The sequence below is a fragment of the Chiloscyllium plagiosum genome, chromosome 13 (assembly GCF_004010195.1).
Source record: "Chiloscyllium plagiosum isolate BGI_BamShark_2017 chromosome 13, ASM401019v2, whole genome shotgun sequence".
Lineage (NCBI taxonomy): Eukaryota > Metazoa > Chordata > Chondrichthyes > Orectolobiformes > Hemiscylliidae > Chiloscyllium > Chiloscyllium plagiosum.
The window spans coordinates 57,431,876-57,451,912 of NC_057722.1; the positions used below are offsets into that span (position 1 = coordinate 57,431,876).

A 20,037-nucleotide genomic window follows, 5' to 3' on the forward strand; every position below is an offset into this window, starting at 1 on the left:
TCAAACACTGAACTGTACCAACAATACAAATACTGGAGCTACAAGAGATCAGAGGCGAGGAATCCGATGAGTAACTCACCTCCTGACTCCCCAAAGCCTGTCCATCATTTACAAGGCACAGTCAGAAGTGTGTTGGAAGATTGCATGCTTGATTTGATGGGGACTGTTAGACTTTGGCAGAAAGACAACCAAAACAAAAATAAAGAACTGTTTAATGACTTTAGTTCCTTGACAAACAAACTGAGATTTAGAAAGGGTCTAGTGCTGAAAGTTGCAGAGTTACAGTCTGCAGATTGGTTCCTGTTTTGCTATTGACTTGAGAGTTGTTCACTTGTGGTTAGGCTTGCAAGGAAGTAATGCTATATCTTCGTCGCTAAGTACATAAAATGCTGCTTAAGGCAAAGTGACTTGTTTGATTGGCACCACATCCACAAATATTCACTCACTCCATCACCAATACTCAATTGCAGCAGTGTGCACCACTACAAAACACTCTAGTTACTCATCAACACCCAAAAATCTTCAGCTGCTTCATCGACCTTCCCTCTGTCATCAGGTCAGAATTGGGGATGTCCACCAATGATTACACAGTGTTCAACACCATTTGCAACTCCACAGAAACTGAAGCATTCCGTGCTCAAATGCAACAAGATCTGGAAAATATCCAGATTTGGGCCGACAAGTGGCAAGCAACATTCACGCCACATAAACGCCAGACAATGACCATCACTAATAAGGGACACTCTAACCACCATCTCTTGACATTCAACGGTATTACCATCACTGAATCCCCCACTGTCAACATCCTTGGGGTTACCATTGACCAAAAACTCAACTGGACTCACCAAATAAACACTGTGGCTACAAGAGCAGGTCAGAGACTAGGGATTCTGCGGTGAGTAACTCACCTCCTGACACCCCAGTCTATCCATCTTTTAAAAGGCACAAGTCTGAGTGTGATGGAATACTCCCCACTTGCCTGGATGGGTGCAGCTCCAACAACACTCAAGAAGCTTGACACAATTCAAGACAAAGCAACCCCACTTGATTGGTACCACAACTACAAACATTCATTCCCTCCATCATCGGGGCTCAGTAGCAGTAGTATGTACAATCTACAAGATGCACTGCAGAAATTCACCAAAGATCCTTAGACAGCCCCTTCCAAACCCACAACCACTTCCATCCAGAAGGACAAGGGCAGCAGATACTTGGGAACACCATCACCTGCAAGTTCCCCTCCAAGCCACTCACCACCCTGACTTGGAAATATACCACCGTTCCTTCACAGTTGTTGGGTCAAATCCTGGAATTGCCTCCTTACCGGCATTGTGGGTCAACCACAACAACTAGACTCCAGCAATTCAAGAAGGCAGCTCACCACCACATTCTCAAGGGGAAATAGGGATGGCCTATCAATGCTGGCCAGCCAGTGACACCCAAATCCCACAAATGAATTTAAAAAAAGGCTCCTCCAACCATACGTTTCAAACCAACAAACACTTCCATCTAGAAGGAAAAGGGTAGCAGATTGCCATTCTTGCAATGTCGCTGGGTCAAAACCCTAGAACTCTCTTGCCAAAAGTGTGGGCACACAGTGGTTCAAGAAGACAGCTCACCATCACCATCTTCTCCAGAGCAACTAGAGATACACAATAAATGGTAGATTGTCCAATGACACCCACACCCAAGAATTAATTTAAAAATTATTCTGAAAAGGATCAGAGAAGATCCTTCCAGTGCCCTGGTCAACCTTTATTCCTCAAACAACATCATAAAAACAAACTGTGGTCATTTCTCTATCACTGTGTTAATATTCTGGAATTTCTTCTCAAACAGCGCTGTGGGTGTACTACACAAAAAGAATTCTAATAAATTGGCTCAAGGCAGTTCAGCACAACCTTCTCAAAGCTTCTTTGGAAGGAGCAAAAATGGATTTGAGCAACTCTCATGTAAAAGTAATTTTATAAGGGCAGATTTTAGGACTAAAGTACTGACACATACATATATTTATTATTCATTCATGGGACGAAGGCGCCACTGGCCAAGCAAGCATTTATTGCCCATTCCGAATTGCCCAGAGGGCAGTTGAGAGTCAACCACATTGCTGTGGGTCTGCAGTCACATTTAGGCCAGACCAGGAAAGGATGGCAGTTTCCTTCCCTGAAGAACATTAGGAGGATAAAGCAAATGAATGGGATTAGGGTGTAGGTTTGCTCGCTGAGCTGTAGGTTTGATATCCAGACGTTCTTTACCTGGCTAGGTAATATCATCAGTGGCGACCTCCAAGTGAAGCGAAGCTGTTGTCTCCTGCTTTCTATTTATATGTTTGTCCTGGATGGGGTTCTTGGGTTTGTGGTGATGGCATTTCCTATTCGTTTTCTGAGGGGTTGATAGATGGTATCTAGATCTATGTGTTTGTTTATGGCATTGTGGTTAGAGTGCCAGGCCTCTAGGAATTCTCTGGCATGTCTTTGCTTAGCCTGTCCCAGGATAGATGTGTTGTTCCAGTCGAAATGGTGTTTTTTTTTTCCTCTGTGCGTAGGGCTACGAGGGACAGACGGTCGTGTCTTTTTGTGGCTAGCTGGTGTTCTTGTATCCTGGTGGCTAACGTTCTCCCTGTTTGTCCTATGTAGTGTTTGTAGCAGTCCTTGCATGGAATTTTGTAGACGACGTTGGTTTTGTCCATGGGTTGTACTGGGTCTTTTAAGTTTGTTAGGTTTTGTTTGAGTGTGTTGGTGGGTTTGTGTGCTACTAGGATTCCAAGGGGTCTTAGTAGTCTGGCTGTCATTTTTGATATTCTTTGATGTATGGTAAGTTGGTTAGGGTTTCTGGCTGTCTTGTCGTGGTTTGTTCTTGAGAAATCTGCTGACTGTATTTTTTGAGTATCCATTCTTCTTGGATACGTTGTATAGGTGGTTATTCTCTGTTTTCCGAAGTTCGTCTGTGCTGTAGTGTGAGGTAGCTCGTTGGAATAGTGTTCTGGTACAGCTTCGTTTGTGTGTGTGTTGGGATGGTTGCTGGTGTAGTTAAGTATTTGGTCAGTTTTCTGTATACGCAGGTTTGTAGTTTGTAGATGATGTTACCTAGCCAGGTAATGAAACGTCTGGATATCAAACCTACAGCTCAGCGAGCAAACCTACACTCTAAACCTCAACCTGAGCTACAAATCTTGCAAAATTGAATGGGTGGCTGGAGAAATGATGCAAAGTAGAATTCTTTAGGACTTGGGACTAGCTTATACACGTGAACAGGCTACATTTAAACAGAAGTAGAACTTCTGTCCTCATGGGGATGTTTCCTCTTACTTTTGGAAGGATTTAAACTAACTCGGCAGGGGTTGGGAACCGATATGCACAAGAGATTATGGGAGACAAAGAGAATTAGAGTAAGAAATAATGACTGTTAGGTGGTGTCAGAGGAAGGTGAAATATATTGGGGTCTAAATTAGGTTTACAGCATACCTATGTGAATCCACAAAATGAGATAAATAAGGTTGGTGAGCTGCAGGTGTCAACAACCACATGGGAATATCATGGTGTGGGAATAAGAGACCTATTTCAAAGAGGACAGATCTTCTTTTCTCAATTCACTGTTGCTTTTGTGGATTCAAAGTTTAATAATCAAAAATACCCAACACCAGTTTAAGAAGATGAACGTTTGAAAATTTCTCTCTCGGTCCTTAACATGATCTAAGTATGGGAAATAGCTTGTATATAAAAGGTTGGTAAGAGATCATTGCCAGTCAGCTACAAATTGCAATTGAATAAGTGGATTTGTTTTGCACTGAGAGAGAAGATGCAAGTCTAGATGATATAGTCCGAATCAGTAACAATACTAAGTAGAAACAGGGTTGATATCTGCAGCAATCCACCAAGTCTTGAATGGCACCCGACCAATCACCTACAACATTCAGTCTCTTCAGCACTGATGCAAAGTGGTGAACGCCAGCTGTATGATACATTACAGTATCTCACTAAAACTCCTTCAACAATACCTTCCAAGAAAGACAAGGACAGCAGATGCATGCGAACACCAGCACCTCCAAATATCCTTCAAACCACACACCACCCTGATATGAAATTATATTTGATGTTCTTTTGTTGCTAGATCTACACAACATGGACTGCAGTGATTCATGAAGGAAACTCACTATCAATCTCATCAGGGTATTTAGAACTGGGCAATAAATGCAGGCCTAACCAGTGTTACCCACATACTATGAATGATTTTTTTAAAATTAGTGATGGACAACAAATTCTGGTCTAGCCAGTGGTAACCACATCCCATTTTTAAATTTAAAAAAAAAGGGATGGACACAAAATTGTGGTCCAGCCAGTGATATCTACATACCATGAATCAATGAATGAAACAAATAAAAACCTCAGATATACTTTTAATAAAGGAAAGAAAGTTTTTCAGATGAACAGAAACAGCTTTCTGGTTGTAAAATAGCAAATCTGACTCCATGGATGACAGTGATGGAAAATGCTCAAGAATGGACTTGACATAATGTGTGGTTTGTACGTTACCTGGCATGAATTTTCAGGTTACTGGAAGTAGCAAACTGAAGGCTGCAGACGTCACAAGCATATGGCTTCTCCTCACCATGGTGCATGCGATTGTGGAAGACTAGCTGGCATTTCTGGGCAAAGCTTTTATCGCACATGTCACACTGATAGGGCTTCTCACCTGCAACAGGTTACAGCAGTACATCAGCTTGCAGGAAAAGACTGGAAGTGCAACTGTAACTTAGAATGTCTAACTGAAATTAGAAAGTGAGGATTTTCCTTTGTCCAATAGATTTTGGTTGCATTTTAGTTGCAGGAAAATGCTGGAGCATTTTTGATGAAAGGATGCAGTGAACATACAGAGCATGGGAAAATACAGTGGCTAAACTTGGGGAAATGAAAGCAAAGTTTAAACTGAAGGTTTTGAAAACCAGGACGTAGGATGTACAGCTGAGGCAACTCAGTAGAGATTTCAGAGGGGAGGGCCATAAAATTTTAATGGGCAGGACTAAAGAGGATAAATGGTGAGGAACAGACCAATATCAGATGGTGTTGGCTGATGTTTAATAGATTAAAGGAGATGGACTGATAGATAGTAGATACATTTGTGGCTATCTTTTAAAATTCTTTAAATTCTGGAAAGGCTCCTGCAGAGTGGAAAGCAGCAAATGTAACCCCTTTGTTTAAGAAGGGAGGAAGAAGAATGGAGAACTACAGATATGTGAGCATGACTCCAGTAGTAGGGAAAATGTTAAGAGTCTGTTATGAAGGATGTGGTAACTGGGCATTAAGGAACAAATACTAAAATTGAGAAGAGTCAACATGGATTTAAGTTGCCTCTTCTCAATTTAAGGGGAAAATATGCTTGATAAACTTAGGAGTGTTTTGAGAATACTTGTAACATTAGCAACTGAACAAATAGATGTGGTGCATTTGGATTTTCAGAAGGCTTCAGAAGTATATTTCCCACAACCCATGTGACCTAATTGTATTTGATAAAGTCCCACTCAATTAGATCACATGGATTGTGGCAAATATACTATGAATTGAGAATTGTTTAGTAGTCAGAAAAGAGAGGAGTAAATGGATCATTCTCAGGTTACTAGTGAGATACCACAAAGGTCAATGCTAGGGCACAGCTGTTCATGATCTATATAAATGAGAATGGCAGTGGTAGTGTTCCTATTTTCTGGACAAAAAGGTCTGGGTTCAAGTCCCATATGTTCTACCTGTGTCATAACATATCTGAACATGCTGATTAAAAATATCTACAAGGGGGTTTCAACAAATCCCACTGGTGTTGGAGATGTGCCATAACAATTAGGAAGGCAAATAGTACGTTGGTATCATCACAAGAGACTTTGAGTGCAGCAGTAAGAATGTCTTACTGTAGTTGTATAAAGCTTTGGTGGGAGTACTCTGTGTAGCTCCTGTCCTCTTATTGAAACAAGAACATGCTATAGAGGTGGTACACCAGATTGATCCCTAAGAATGGCAGGCATGTCTTCTGAGGAGAGAATGAGGAAATTGCACTTGCATTTCCTTGTGTTCTGAAGAATATGGGATGACCTCATGAAACTTACAACATTCTTTCAGGGTGGATACAGAGAAGACATTTCCCTAGTGGTAAATCAAAAGCTGGAAACATAACCTCAAGATGAAGGGTAAGCCATTTAAGTCAGAGGTAAGGAGGGATTCCTCCACTCAGACAGTTATGGATCACTGGAATTTTCTTCTGCTTCCAACAACAACCTTCAGATTTGCCTTTCAGCTTTATATATTTGATTTATGATCAAAAAATTATTTTTATGAAAATACTGTGCTCTTGATCCACGCCATTTCAATCTTATTGTAATTAATTTCTTCATGAGGATATCAATGGAATTCACTGAAAGACGGACAAACCAGAGACTGATAGGAAATAATATAGTTAACAATAAACGACATTTAAAGATGTTTCAGTTATAGGCAAAGTATAACTGACAAGAGTGAAAGGCAGGGAATCCAAAACTAGGACTGCTCATACGATGAGGGAGATAGAGAATATGAAGAAACAACAAATAAAAAATGCCTGATGCATGGTGCTGAATTTTCAAGCGAGGAGGAGGAGGCCAAATACTTTCCTTTTTATTGAAAGACTGGCAAAGAACAGAATATGAGAATGGAACAGTAGCCAATATAAAAGTGAATGCAGGAATAGCAAGTGGGTGGTAAGACATCGAGTGGATTATCTTTGGGACAAGGAGGATAACATATGCTTCAAGGTATATGGCAATGCTAGAATACTTAAATGAGTACTGCGTTTGCTTAAGAGTGCACTGAGAAAATAACATGATGAAATAACAATATGAACAGCAATGATACATGTAAGATAGGGTGCAAACTAACAGGCAAATAGGGACAACTTAGTGGTAAGATCAGTCATGCTTACAGCAGATAAGTACTTGGTCTAGATATCTTGTATCCCAAATTAAAGAAATTGGGGCTAGAGGTTGTAGAAAGGCTTAATTTCCTAAAAGGTTTTCTCCGAGAATTCAGTGAATCTATAAAGTTACGCTGAACCTTTATAAGGCTTTGTATAGGGTAAAACACTGGAAGTGGATCCAGTTCTTGTAATCACACTTAAGGAATTAAAGGTTTGCAAAGGAATCAGAGCTTCACAAAATGGTTACAGCTCAGCAGGAGGCCATTCAGCTTTGCTGTCTGCGGTGGCTCTCTGAAGTAGTGATTTATCAAGAAACATTCCTTGATTTCTTTTGCGCACTCTTCCTTTTCCAAACAGTAATTCAAATTCTGCTTAAGTGCCTCAAATGAACCTTTCTCCAACACACTCTTTGACAGTGCATTCCAGATTTGAAACTACATACTGTGTAAGAAGAATTTTCCCATGTTACCATTACCTCTTTAGCCAGTTGCCTTAAATCTGTATCTCCTCAATCTCCAGCATAGTACCAATGGGAACAGTTACTCCCTATCTACCTCATCCAGACATGCAGAACTTTGAATACGTTGATCAAATTTCCACTCAGCCTTCCCTTCTCAAAAGAGAACAGTTCCAATTTCTCAAATGTATCCTTGTAATTGAAGGTCTGTGTCCCAGAACTATTTTCAAATCTTTTCTGTAGCCTCTGTAATGTCTTCATACATTTCTCAGGACAGACACCTCAAGCTAATAAAAGTCATATTCATCATTTGTCAACACTACTAGATTGTAGAGATCATGATTTTTAAAAAGTGTTGTCAGAGGAATCTTGGTGACTTACCCTGAAAAATTCCTTTGTCCTTTTTTTAAAAAAGCAGTCATGGGATGTTGGCACTGCTGGCTGAACCCTGAAAAGGTGGTGGTGAGCTGCCCTTTTAAACTGCTGTAGTCCATTTGATGTAGGTACACCTACAATGCTGCTAGGGACGGAGTGCCACGACTTTGACCCGGTAATACAGAAGGAACAGCAATACGTTCCCAAGTCAGGATGGTTATTGGCTTGAAGGGGAATGGGTGGTGTTCCCATGTATCTGCTGCCCTTGACCTTCTACATAATAGTGGACATGGTTGTAGAAGCGGATATCTAAGGATCTTTGTTGAATTTCTGCAGTGCACCTGATAGATGGAGCATACTTCTGCTCCAGAGTGTCAACGATGGAACAAGTGAATGGTTGTAGATATGGTGCCAATCAAGTGGGCTGATTTGTAGTGGATGTTGTGAAGCTTCTAGAGTGTTTCTGGAACTCAGTGGGGAATATTCAATCACGCTCCTGACTTGTGCCTTATAGATGGTGGTCAGGCTTTGGGGAAGTCAGGAGGTGGGTTATTCACTGGAAGATTCCTACCTGTGACCCGCTTGTGTAGCCCTGCTTTTACATGATTGGTCTAGTTCAGTTTTTGGTCAGTGGCAACCACCCAAGGATGTTGATGTGGTAGATTCAGTTGTGGTAACACCACTGAATGTCAAAGGACAACGACGGTCAGATTTCTCTTTTTTTTTTCTTTAAAGCCCCCACACTACCATCTAACTGCCGTAGTGCTTATTTTTCCCAGCACCCATGCAGGTTGGAGATTATCATTGTCTGGCATTGGTGTAGAATAAATGAATGTTAGTTGTCACTGTCAGTCCTGGCCTGTATATAATCTAGGTTTTACTGCAGTTGGAGATGGACTGCTTCAGTATCTGAGAAGTCACAAATGATGCTGAACATTTGTGCACTAATCAGCAAGCATTCCCAGTAGTGACCTTATGTTGGGGTGTGGGAGGAGGGAGAAGAGAGAGACACACAGACAGAGAGTCATACATGAAACAGTTGGACCTAGCACACTGCCCCGAGAACTCCTGTACAGATGTCCTGGAGCTGAGGTGATTATTTCAAACAGCCATGGACATGTTCTTTTGTGTCAGACATGACTCTAACCAACAGAGGTTGATTGAAGACTGGCACCTAATGCTGGGGACTCTGGAGAAGGTTGAGATGGTTCATTCACTTTGCTTTTCTGGCTGAAGATTCTTGTAAATGCTTCAGTTTATCTGTTGCATTGATGTATTGGGCTCCCCTAACATTGTGGATTTCCTCTTCAGTGAGTCAACTGCCCAGCACTATTCATGACTGGATGTGACAGGACCGCAGAGATTAGATTTGATCCACTGATTGTGGAATTCCCTAGCTCTATGTACCAATTGCAAATTATGCTGTTTGGCTTGCAGGTAGTCTTATTTTGTGCTTCACCAGGTAGACAGCTCATTTTTAAGTATGCCTGGTGCTGTTCCTGGCATACTCTCACTGAACCAGGGTGGATACCCTGGATTAAATGGTAATAGCAGAGCAGGGGATAGCTGCATCAGGAGGGTGCAGATTATATTAGAGTTCTGGAGCCGCTGTCGCTCACAGCACCTTCTGGGTGGTCAGTACTGGAGTTGCTAGATCAGTTCAAAATCTGTCCTACTTAATACAGTGATACTGCCACACAACACAATGCAAAATATTCTCAGTGTGAAGGAAGGACTTCAACTTCATAATGACCGTGCAGTGATTACTCTTACCAAAAGTGTCATGGACAAATGCATCTGCATCAGGCAGATCCATGAATAGGGGGTAGAGTATGTTTCTTCCTCTTTTCTTTCCTTCACTATCTGCTGCAGACCCAGTCTAGTAGCAATATCCATTAAGATCCAATCAGCTGGATCAGTAGGGCTGCTGCCCAAGTACTCTTGGTAGTGGGCACTGAAATTTCCCACCCAGAAAATCTTCCACACCTTCAGTGCTTCCTGCAAGTGACATTTGATATAGAGGAGTACTCGTTCATTAAGTTTTTTTTTGGCAGGCAGGGTATGTGGTACCCAGAAGCAGATTCCCTTGAACAGGTTTCACCTGATACCGTCACACTTCATGGTGTCCTGACTCCATGTTGAGGACTGCCAGGGCAAGTCCCTCACAAAGGCATACCACCACGCTGTCACATTTGCTGCGCCTGTCCTGCCACTGGAATTGTGATGTTCACGTCTGGGATACTGCAAGTCAATCAGATAATTGTTGCCCACGTCCACTTAGCACATCCTTTGTAAAAGATTGTAACATTTTTCCTGCTACTGGTGAATGGATAAGAGATCTGTAGTTCCACATTTTCTCTATCACTCCCTTCTCAAATAGTGTGCTGAAATTTGTTCACTTCCAATCAACAGCAATTATCTTGGTACCTACAGAATTTTGTAGGTAATTACCAATGTAACAATGGCCACCTCCTTCAACACTCTGGGATGTAGACCATCAGGTCCTGGAGATTTATCAACTTCCAGCTCCATTAATTTCTCCAGCACAGTAGTTGTTCCTCATTACACAATACTATATCTAAAATAGTGGGTTCTCCAGTTGGCTCAACATGCTGCTTTAGAAAACTATTCCTAAGTCAGTCCATAACCTCGTCCTTTACAGGTGTAGTGCTCAACTGATTCACCCAATCTATATGCAGATTGAAGTCACCCTTAACAACTGTGTTGGTCATGCTACAAGCTTCTCTCTCATTTCCTGGTTTATATCATACCCCAGATTAACATTATGTTTGGTAGCCAATAAATAACTCCAACCAATGTCTGCTGCCTGTTATTGATTTTTAGCTTTACTGAAAAAATTGTATGCATTGTTCTTCTAAGTGGAGATCCTCTCTTACTAATGCACTGATCCCATCTTTTACCATCAGTGCAGCTCTACCTTCTTTCCTTTCTTGTCTGTCCATCCTAAATGGTGGAATATTCAGTTACCAGTTCTGATCACCATTCAGTCATGTTTCTGTAATGGCAATTATGTCATAACAATTTAGCTCTATTTGTGCCTTTAGATAATTTAGCTTTACACAAATGCTATATGCATTCAGACAGAGTGCACATAATTTTGTCTTTTCGACATCATTCTGCATTCAAGGCATACTGGATTAGTACTGTACCCCAGTGTGACACAGTGACGGACCTGTCCCCACTGATACTGAACTGCAGTGTTACACACTGACAGACCTGTCCACATTAGTACTGTATTCCAGCATTATGACAGCACTGCCCCCACTCATACTGTACCCCAGTACTACGTAGTGACAGATCTGTCCCAAACCATATTGTACCAATGATACAGTGACAGACCTGTCCCCACTTTTATTGTACCCCAGTGTTATAGTGACAGATATATTTATCCCTGTTCAGGTAGCTGTTCCCATGTGCAAAATCTAGACATTATAACATCTTTCATCATCCACCATTACACTTTTACCAAAATCCCAGTGATAACATAGACAATACAATTAGTACTCGTCTCATTTAGTCGCTGTCTTTGCAGATACCTGTGTGGGTCCTGATGTGGGTCTTGAGCTGGTTACACTGCGTGAAAGCCTTTGCACAAAGCTGGCAGACATAAGGTTTTAGTCCTTTGTGAATTCTCATGTGTCGGCGCAGACTGCTAGCCTCAGAGAATACTTTGCCACAAATGTTGCAAATTGGCTTCATCTTCAGCTGCTTCATGTCAGTATTCCCTGGCTCCACCAGCCTTACACCACTTCCTCCAGTTATCAGCTTTGATTTGCACCTTTCTCCTACGGATTCTTGCCGCTGAGAGCATCTCCGTCTCTGTTTCCTGTTTGTTTTCTGAATAATCTTATTCTCTGCTAAAGAATTTTTGTAGTTATTAAACAAAGCTGATTGAGAGTCTTTGTTAGGCTGGAGGGCAGAGCCGGCAGTGTCTAACTGTACTGTACTTTCACTGCGTATTCTCCTCTCCACCCTTCTCACAGTACAACCACTCTTTCGTTTCATCTTAGTACACTTGAGCATGTTGTTGGGACTTATACCTCTCACTGGCAGCACAGAGTTGTGGTCAGCCTTTGGTTTCTGGCCTCTGGTTCCAGACACAGTGTTTGCATTTGCTGGCTGCATCTGCAGTTCTTCCGATTTGAGATGAAGGCTGAAATCTGGAGTATTTAGCAACTTTTCTTCACAGCTGACCTTTGTTCCAGATCCTTCCTGAACAATGTCCTTCTCTGTCCCTGTAGTAGTGAAGCAGCTGCTTGGCTCTATGTTCCCCGGTATGCCAGATGCTGCTTTAGAGACAGTGTTCAAATTGATCACAGGTGATTCCATTTTTACTTTACATATTTTCACCACATCTTCCATCTGCAGGTAACCAGCAGCAGCCTCTATTGCAGCGACATTACATCTGTGGACACAACAAATCAGGTTAAGACAGCAAAAGTTGCAATGAGTATCTCATGCACCCAATTTCAGGGGGCCTGCCATTGTCTATTCGGGAAAATCTATAAGCTGGAACATACAACTCAGTCGCTGCTGTTGTCAAGCAGCTTTTAGCCTGTCAAACAACTGGTTTGACAAAACGCAAAAGATGGAAACCAGAAATATCAAAGATCACTGAGAACTGATAATACACTGGTTTTGTTAGAAGTGTTTCAATTTGCAATAACAAGGCAAAAACATCTAAACTGCCTTTCAAAATGATGGCCTGAGCATAAATACAAATTTTATCCAGCAGTAACCCTGCTAAAACTAAATCCTATGGAAAGTTTCCAGCAATCACACCTGGTCACTGGGTGCACATTCAAATATTTGAATGTGGCATATGGGATACTGGGTACTTTCTGGCAAACTGATGGATTCCATAGAACATGCTTAATGCATACCAAGTTCAACACAACTGTTTAGGCTTATGCAGTATTAGGATAAAGTGGTGGTCAGCAGCAATGTGACTGCCTTTTGATGACTAATCATCAATATAAATATATGGCGCATCAGTACTTCCAGCAGAGGAAAAGATCAGCTTGCTTGATGTTCTAAGGGAACTAGTGTTGAATTAAAGAATAAGGATTCACCAAAATAGCAGTAATAAAGAAAATAACCACACTAAAGAATGACGAATTTCAGGACTAGATGGTTTGCAACTTTTGGTTTTTAACAAAAATAGTAAGAACATTGCAAACATTCTATAAACTTCAAAAGTCCTCGCAATTTCGAAACAACTTTAGGTTGGAAAATTGTCCATTTCACTCTGCTTAAAAGGTGATAAAGGGAAATCAGGAAAGTATATTTCATCAGCCTAACATCTGTTGCTGCGAAATTGCTGAAGTCTATAATTAAGCTTAGTCCAAAGTCCATAACTAAGAAACCAAATAACATCTTGAAATGCTCAGCTGACTACAGAACCAGTGCCATTAATATTAATGAGTAGGATGAGAGAAGTAATGTACTAAGTTTGCAGATGGCACAAAATGAAGTAAGGCAAAATGTAAGGGTAACACAAGGAGTAAAGAGGACATAGGCAAGCTCTGAGTGGGCAAAAACTTGGCAGATGGAACACAACATGGGAAAATGTGAGGTTATAGGGCACTTTGACAAGAAAAAAAGCTGCATATAATTAAATGGGAAAAGACTGCTGAAAACTGCAACGAGTGATTTTGGAGAGATCCAAGATGGCGGTGACTCAGCAAGTCTGAGTCTATAGTGCTCCTCCCAAGACCTAGGCAAAGTGGGCCACCCTCCCCCACCACACTCACCAAATCAACTAAAAATAGTTTTTATTTAATGTAATTTGTGGTTTAGTACTAAATTTATACAGTTCAGTCTCCTGTAAAAATGACGTGGGGGAAAGGAGCCTGCAGTTCTCAGCAGGCAGCAGCCTGCCCCACCCCAAACCCTCCCCAGCTGCAGCAGAGGCGTCCGCAGCAGCCCCGGGGCACTTACCTTTGGTGGCGAGCCTTGTGGAATTAATCTCTAAACTTGACGCGAAGATTGATGCTTTCATAGAAGAGTCCCGAAGTCGGTGGAATTCACTCTCGGCCGCGCTACAAAAGCACGGCTGAGACACTGAAGAAGTTGAATGCCGAGTCGGAGGGGCAGAGCTAAAGACCGCGACCTCCGATGCCATTGCAGAATCAGCCGTGGATCGGGTCCGGATTCTTGAGCAGCAAATCCGGACCTTTGAGAACCACATTGACGACCTCAAGAATCAAGGTCGTCGAAAAAATATTCGTTTGCTGGGTCTTCCCGAACGGGAAGAAGAAGGCCAGCTTACAAGTTTCCTAGAACAGTGGCTTCCGCAGTTATTGAATCTGAAGGCTGGATCAGGCCAGGTAGGTGTAGAATGGGCCTACCGGGTCCGAAAGAGGAAGGCATTTGATGAAGCAACAAGTGTTTAAGGGATTTAAACATTCAATACTCCTTGCTCTACCCAGCTATACTACGCTTTAGCCATGAAGGGTCAGTGTTTAACTTCAGATCACCGGAGAAGGCCAAGGAACTTTTGGACTCTCTTAGACAAACTATAAGAGTTAATTGATGTTGTTTTGCCCTGCCCCCAACATGGTCTAACCCCCTTTTTTTTTTCCCTTTCATTATCTTACTGTTTAATATTATCTCCGGGGGGTGGGAAGAAGGACTTATTTATTCATCCTTTACTTAGCAATTCCTTTCCCCCATCCCTTTTTCCTTCTTTTTAAGTATATATATAGGCCAGGGGGTCTAGTTAATGTAGATGGGGGGGGGGGGAAGGTGGCTACCTTATTTTATTTTATCTTTGTCCTTGGGAGCAGGGTTGTTTTCCCCTGTTATTTTGTGTTAATATATTTAATTATTATTTGTTGAAACTGTAATTTTATAGTCATATATGTTCATATATGGTATTAACATTACCAAATATATCCAGGTGTTGGTGTGGGTGGGGGATAGGGTACTCACTTTTAGTTCTAGTTCAGTAGTATACTTGAATTTTCTTTATCCTATCGTGGGGTGCCTGGTGGAGCACTGGTTGGGAGAGGTTATGATGGGTTTTTTGGAAAGGAAGTGATGCCCCCTGGGAATAAGGGGGAAGATCTTTATTTAAATACATTTTATACCTTTTTTTACTACTTAAATTTTTTAAAAAATTATATTGATCTTAATGTACTAAAGAGCTTTTATTTTTTGTGAATTTTATATGCTCCACGCTCAGGATGTTTTGGACAAATACGGGTTTTGTTGTGATGTGATGTTAACACATTCCGAGCATGTATATCACTGCTCAACTTATGTGTTATCCGTTGGATTTTTTTTTTCTCTCTTGAATAATGTAAGAATTTTAATGATACACTCTGGTTAGTTGTAAGTTAGATGAGTGGTTAGTTGAGTTTTGTCTTTTTTTTCTCCTCTTGGTATTTCTGTTTTCTTGTTTGATAGATTTTGGTTATCATTTATTTAAGATTTAACTATATATCAATGTTTATACTTGGGTCTTTTTTTCAGTTTTCTCTTGTAAACGTATGGAAAAAAAATTTTTTAAAAAAGTGATTTTGGGTGACTGAAACACAAAAAGCTAACAACCAAGTTTAGCTGGTAATAAGGGAAGACCAATAATATGTTGGCTGGTTCTTCAAAGGGATTGGAATATAAAAGTGGGGAAGAGAGGTTTTGCTGAAACTGTACAAGGCAAGAGTCAGACCACAGCAGGAATAAGGAGAATAGTTCTGGTCCCCTTATCTAAGGCAAGATATACTGGCAGTGAAGGCAGTCAAAGGTTCACTAGCTTGATCCTGACTACAGTGATATTTTCCTTTGACAGGATGAGCAAATTGGATATGTCCCATTTGGAATTCATTTGATAAATGAGCACAGACCTTGTTGAAACATATAACATTGTTAGGGGGTTTGACAGACTAGATGTAAGGTTGTTTTCCCTTGTGAGAGCTGAAAATGTGTTGCTGGAAAAGCGCAGGTCAGGCAGCATCCAAGGAGCAGAAGAATCGACGTTTCGGGCATGAGCCCTTCTTCAGGAATCCTGAAGAAGGGCTCATGCCCGAAACGTCGATTCTCCTGCTCCTTGGATGCTGCCTGATCTGCTGCGCTTTTCCAGCAACACATTTTCAGCTCTGATCTCCAGCATCTGCAGTCCTCACTTTTTCCCTTGTGAGAGCGCCTTGGACCAGAGCATGTAAGCTTAGGTTCATCCACTTAAGACAAAGATTTTTTTTTCTCTTAGAACATGGTGAAACTGTGAAATTCTTTACTGTAAAGGCTGAGTCTTTATGTATATTCAAGACTGGGATGCACAAACTTCTAACCTTTAAGGGAATCAAAGGTTAGCATAGAGTCCCGATAGTATGAAAGCAGGCCATTCAGTCCATGAGGTCCACACCAATCCACCAAAGAGCAACCCCCTGCCACCCTACCCTATCCCTGCATTTTCCATAGCCAATCCATCAAACTGCACATCTTTGGATTGTTGAAAAAAACCAGAGCACTCGGAGGAAACCCACGCAGATATGGGGTTACGAGAGTAAGGCAGGGAAGTAGAGTTGAGGATAGTCAGATTAGCCAGTCTCATGAATGCTGGAGCAGTCTCAATGGACAAAATGATCTACTTATGCTCCTATGAAGTATGGTCAGTACAGCAACATAAACAGTAGGCATTACCTGAGAATATGACTAAATGTTTATAAAAGGCTGGCTAACATATCAGATAGGGAAATGTCTAAGAAAATTACTTACATGGACTTCTAGAAGATATCTTCAAAACACAGTCTGTTAGCTAAAGCTGAAGTTAATGGAATTAAGGACAAATTACTGATCTGATTCAGCAATTGGCCGGACGAGAGGCGACACAGCAGTGACAGTTGAGTGCTTTTACACTAAGAGCAACTGATGCTTAGATCAATTGTTAAGCTTGTCAATCTCATTTAAAATTTTCTTCACGCAAGATATTAAGGATGCAATAAAGACAGATACATGGAGTCAGGTCACAGATCAGTCATATCACACCAAACACGAGTCCCAGGCTCAGGCAGAGAAATAAACTCCCGTTTCTAAACTGACATGAACACTCATGTTGGCTTCATGTGGGTATGAAGACCAAATGTCTTTCAGGGAGCCATTAGTTGAAACAGCAGACCAACAATTAAATCTGGAATGTCCTGGCTCATTCAACACCATAACCAACTGAACCAAATTAAAACCTTCAGTTCAACATTTCAATAATTCCTCCAGAACTCCAGGAATAATCACCACACAGCCACAGTGGGAAATCGTAACCCGTACATTCTTCACGAGGTTTGCACATGCCCTGATCTTTTAAAGATCTGTTTGGATGTCAATTAGAGACCAATATCAAATTTTATCATGTACCTGACCTTTAGATTGCTTTCTAACAGAAGCAGGTGAACAAAACATGGAAATGAGATCCCCTTTCTATTAGACTCCTGGGACTGAAACAAAGTGAAATGTGTCAGCGTGGGTGAAGGAATGGGTTGGAGGGAGGCAAAATGAGTCCTGTGATGGGAAACTGTTTGTGGTGGTGGCGTGAAAGGGATCTGCAAAGGGGCAGAAAAGCTAGTCTCCAATTGGCTACTGAAGAATGCAGTGCTGGAGCAGCAGGTAGAACCTTGCATTTCATCACTTTAGTCGGAACTGAGTAAATCTGCCTGCAACTAACAATTTAACAGAAAGACAAGTTCTCACCCATCGATATTCATGTTTCCAGTGTATATAAAATCCAGGATCTTTTGAAACCCATCAGAGCTGACGTGGTTGTGATCGAGGAACACAACATTATTGTCTAGACTGAGCCCATAAACAGATCGGAAATAGTTGCTGAACGCAGCTAAAACATTTCGGTGGGCTCGGAACTGCAACTGGCCAATGACAACAGTACAATCACACAAAAAGCCATCAAGGCGCTGCTGTTGGAGCTGGTCAAGGAGTTGCTTGCAGTGATGAACCTGCTGCATTCTGTGGCCAATGGTGTTGATCAGCTCTGAGCTGCAAATCATTGCGATAACACATTAGTAAAGGAAATCCAAGGTCACTGTAAAATATCAGTAATCAAACTCAGTGAGATCCAACAGACAATTCAATTAGCAATCCCTCCCACTTTACCCAACTCTCTCCCCTCAACTACCCCATTTCTCCCTTGTTTTTTTCCTCTTCCCCCCCCCCCCCCCCGAGCCATTCTCTGGTCCTTCCCCATTGCTGTCTCTCTTTCCTCTCCCATGCCCTGTCTCTCTCTCTCTCCGTAAGATATAGGAGAAAGTGAGGACTGCAGATGCTGGAGTAGAGTTGAAAAGTGTGGTGCTGGAAAAGTGCAGCAGGCCAGGCAGCATCCGAGGAAGAAGAGCTTATGCCCGAAATGTCGATTCTCCTGCTCCTCGGATGCTGCCTAGCCTGCTACACTTTTCCAGCACCACACTTTTCAACATAAGATATAGGAGCAGAATTAGGCCATTTGGCCACGGCTGCTCCATCAGTCGATCATGAGTGATATGTTTCTCAATCTGCCTTCTCCCTGTAACCCTTGATCCTTTTACTAACCAAATATCAATTTCTGTCCTACATACACTTGATGACCTCGCTCCACCAATTTCTGGAGCAATGTGTTCCACAAATTCAGCACCCTCCGGCTGAAGAAATTCCTCATCTTAGTTCAAAATAGTTATCCTTTCACTCAGAGGCTGTGCCTTTGGGTCCTAGTCTCTCCTACTAGTGGAAACATCTTCTCCATGTCCACTGTATCCAGTCCTCTCAGTATTCTGGACGTTTCAATTAGATCTTCCCTCATCTTTCTAAACTCCATTGACTACAGACCTAGAGTCCTTAACACTCCTAAATGACAAGCTCTTCATCCCAGGTTCATTCTTGTAAACCTCCACCAAGGCCAGCACATCCTTCCTTAGATACAGGGCCAAAACTGCTCACAATATTCCAAATATGGTCTGATCAGAGCATTTTACAGCCTCAGCAAAACACAATTGGTCTTGTATTCTAGCCCTCTTGCAATGAATGCTAACATTACATTTGCCTTTCTAACTCAACTCACATGTTAACCTCTTGAACTCCCAAATCCCATTATACTTCAGATTTCCAAAGCCCTTTCACATGTAGAAAATAGTCTACACTGCTATTTTTCCTATCAAAGTGTCTAACGTCACACTTTCACACAGGAATTCCATCTGTCACTTCTTTGCCTGGTATGCCCAACTCCTGTGCAGCTTCCTGCTTCCTCAACACTACCTATCCCTCCAAATATTTCTGGTATAATGTGATGGTAGCATTCTTGTGAAAATATATAGAAAATTGCCATAGCTGTGCAGTAGAAGTTTGTGGTATCCAAACAGCATCCATTATTCATCAATTGTATTACAGCCAAATCACATTGACAAAACATGCATTATACCAGAAATACCTGTATCTTTGTGACATCTACAAATGTAGCAATAATGTCCTCAGTTCTTTCTTCCAGACCTTTAGTGTGTAACACAAACAGTTATGGCCCCAACATAGACCCCAGTCGAAACCTATCAGGCACCGACTGTCATCCCGAGAAAGATCCCTTTATCCCCTACTCTCTGTCATCTACCAGTTAATCAATCCTCTATTGACGACAGTATCATGCCCCGAACACTGTGGGCTCTTATTTAGCAGTCTCCTGTAAGGTACCTTATCAAAGACCTTCTAGAAATCCAAATAGATCACGCCCACCGGCTTTCCCTAGCCTTACTTGCTCTTTACCTCCTGAGAAAATTCTAACTGATTTGTCAGGAATGACCTCCCGATTGACGAAGCCCCTGCGCTGACTCAGTCAAATTTTATCACGACTTTCCAATGCTCCGCAATCTCATCTTTCTCGCCTCCCATCTGTCTGTCTGTCTGTCCATCTCTCCCTCTCTCTCTCCACCTTGCTCCTCTCTTCCCCCACCATCTCTGATAAATTATTATTTATTTTTTACTGTTAATTTTCTCTCCCAATCCCTCGACCGCCATCCCGGTGTCGCCACATCCGGTCACGTGCCATTGGGTCATAACCCGGATGTTCTCCCACGGCTCGTTATCCGATGACCGATTTAACCAGAATAACCAGCTGCTAAACCGAATTAAGTGAGTCATTGTGTCACTTGCCCGTAGACATTAACTGGTTTATTTGAGTTAGAGTTCTTTGAAATAACCCGCTTACCCCTCACATTTACCATCTATCCAAACAGCCCCCACCCTCAAACCACCTCCAGTCCCCACATCCCTCCCAATCTGGG

At 41.8% G+C, this 20,037-nt stretch overlaps 1 protein-coding gene across 7 annotated transcripts in view; it reads right to left on the reverse strand.

Annotated features, from left to right (window-relative positions):
• LOC122556087 (myoneurin-like) overlaps nucleotides 1-19,999 on the reverse strand; it is a 100,393-nt gene extending 80,394 nt beyond the window's left edge. For 4 of the 7 annotated variants that reach the window (XM_043702529.1, XM_043702530.1, XM_043702525.1 and 1 more), the window contains exons 1-4: nucleotides 19,738-19,999; nucleotides 17,474-17,819; nucleotides 11,326-12,194; nucleotides 4,533-4,692 (exon numbers count right to left, since the gene is read on the reverse strand). In XM_043702529.1, the coding sequence (XP_043558464.1) occupies nucleotides 4,533-4,692; nucleotides 11,326-12,194; nucleotides 17,474-17,784 (1,340 nt within the window). In that variant the 5' untranslated portion in view covers nucleotides 17,785-17,819; nucleotides 19,738-19,999. Of the gene's footprint in view, nucleotides 1-4,532; nucleotides 4,693-11,325; nucleotides 12,195-17,473; nucleotides 17,820-19,447; nucleotides 19,465-19,519; nucleotides 19,709-19,737 lie in introns of those variants that run through there. The other 3 variants (XM_043702527.1, XM_043702526.1, XM_043702528.1) reach the window with 3 other exon arrangements.
• Nucleotides 20,000-20,037: the final 38 nt, after the last annotated feature.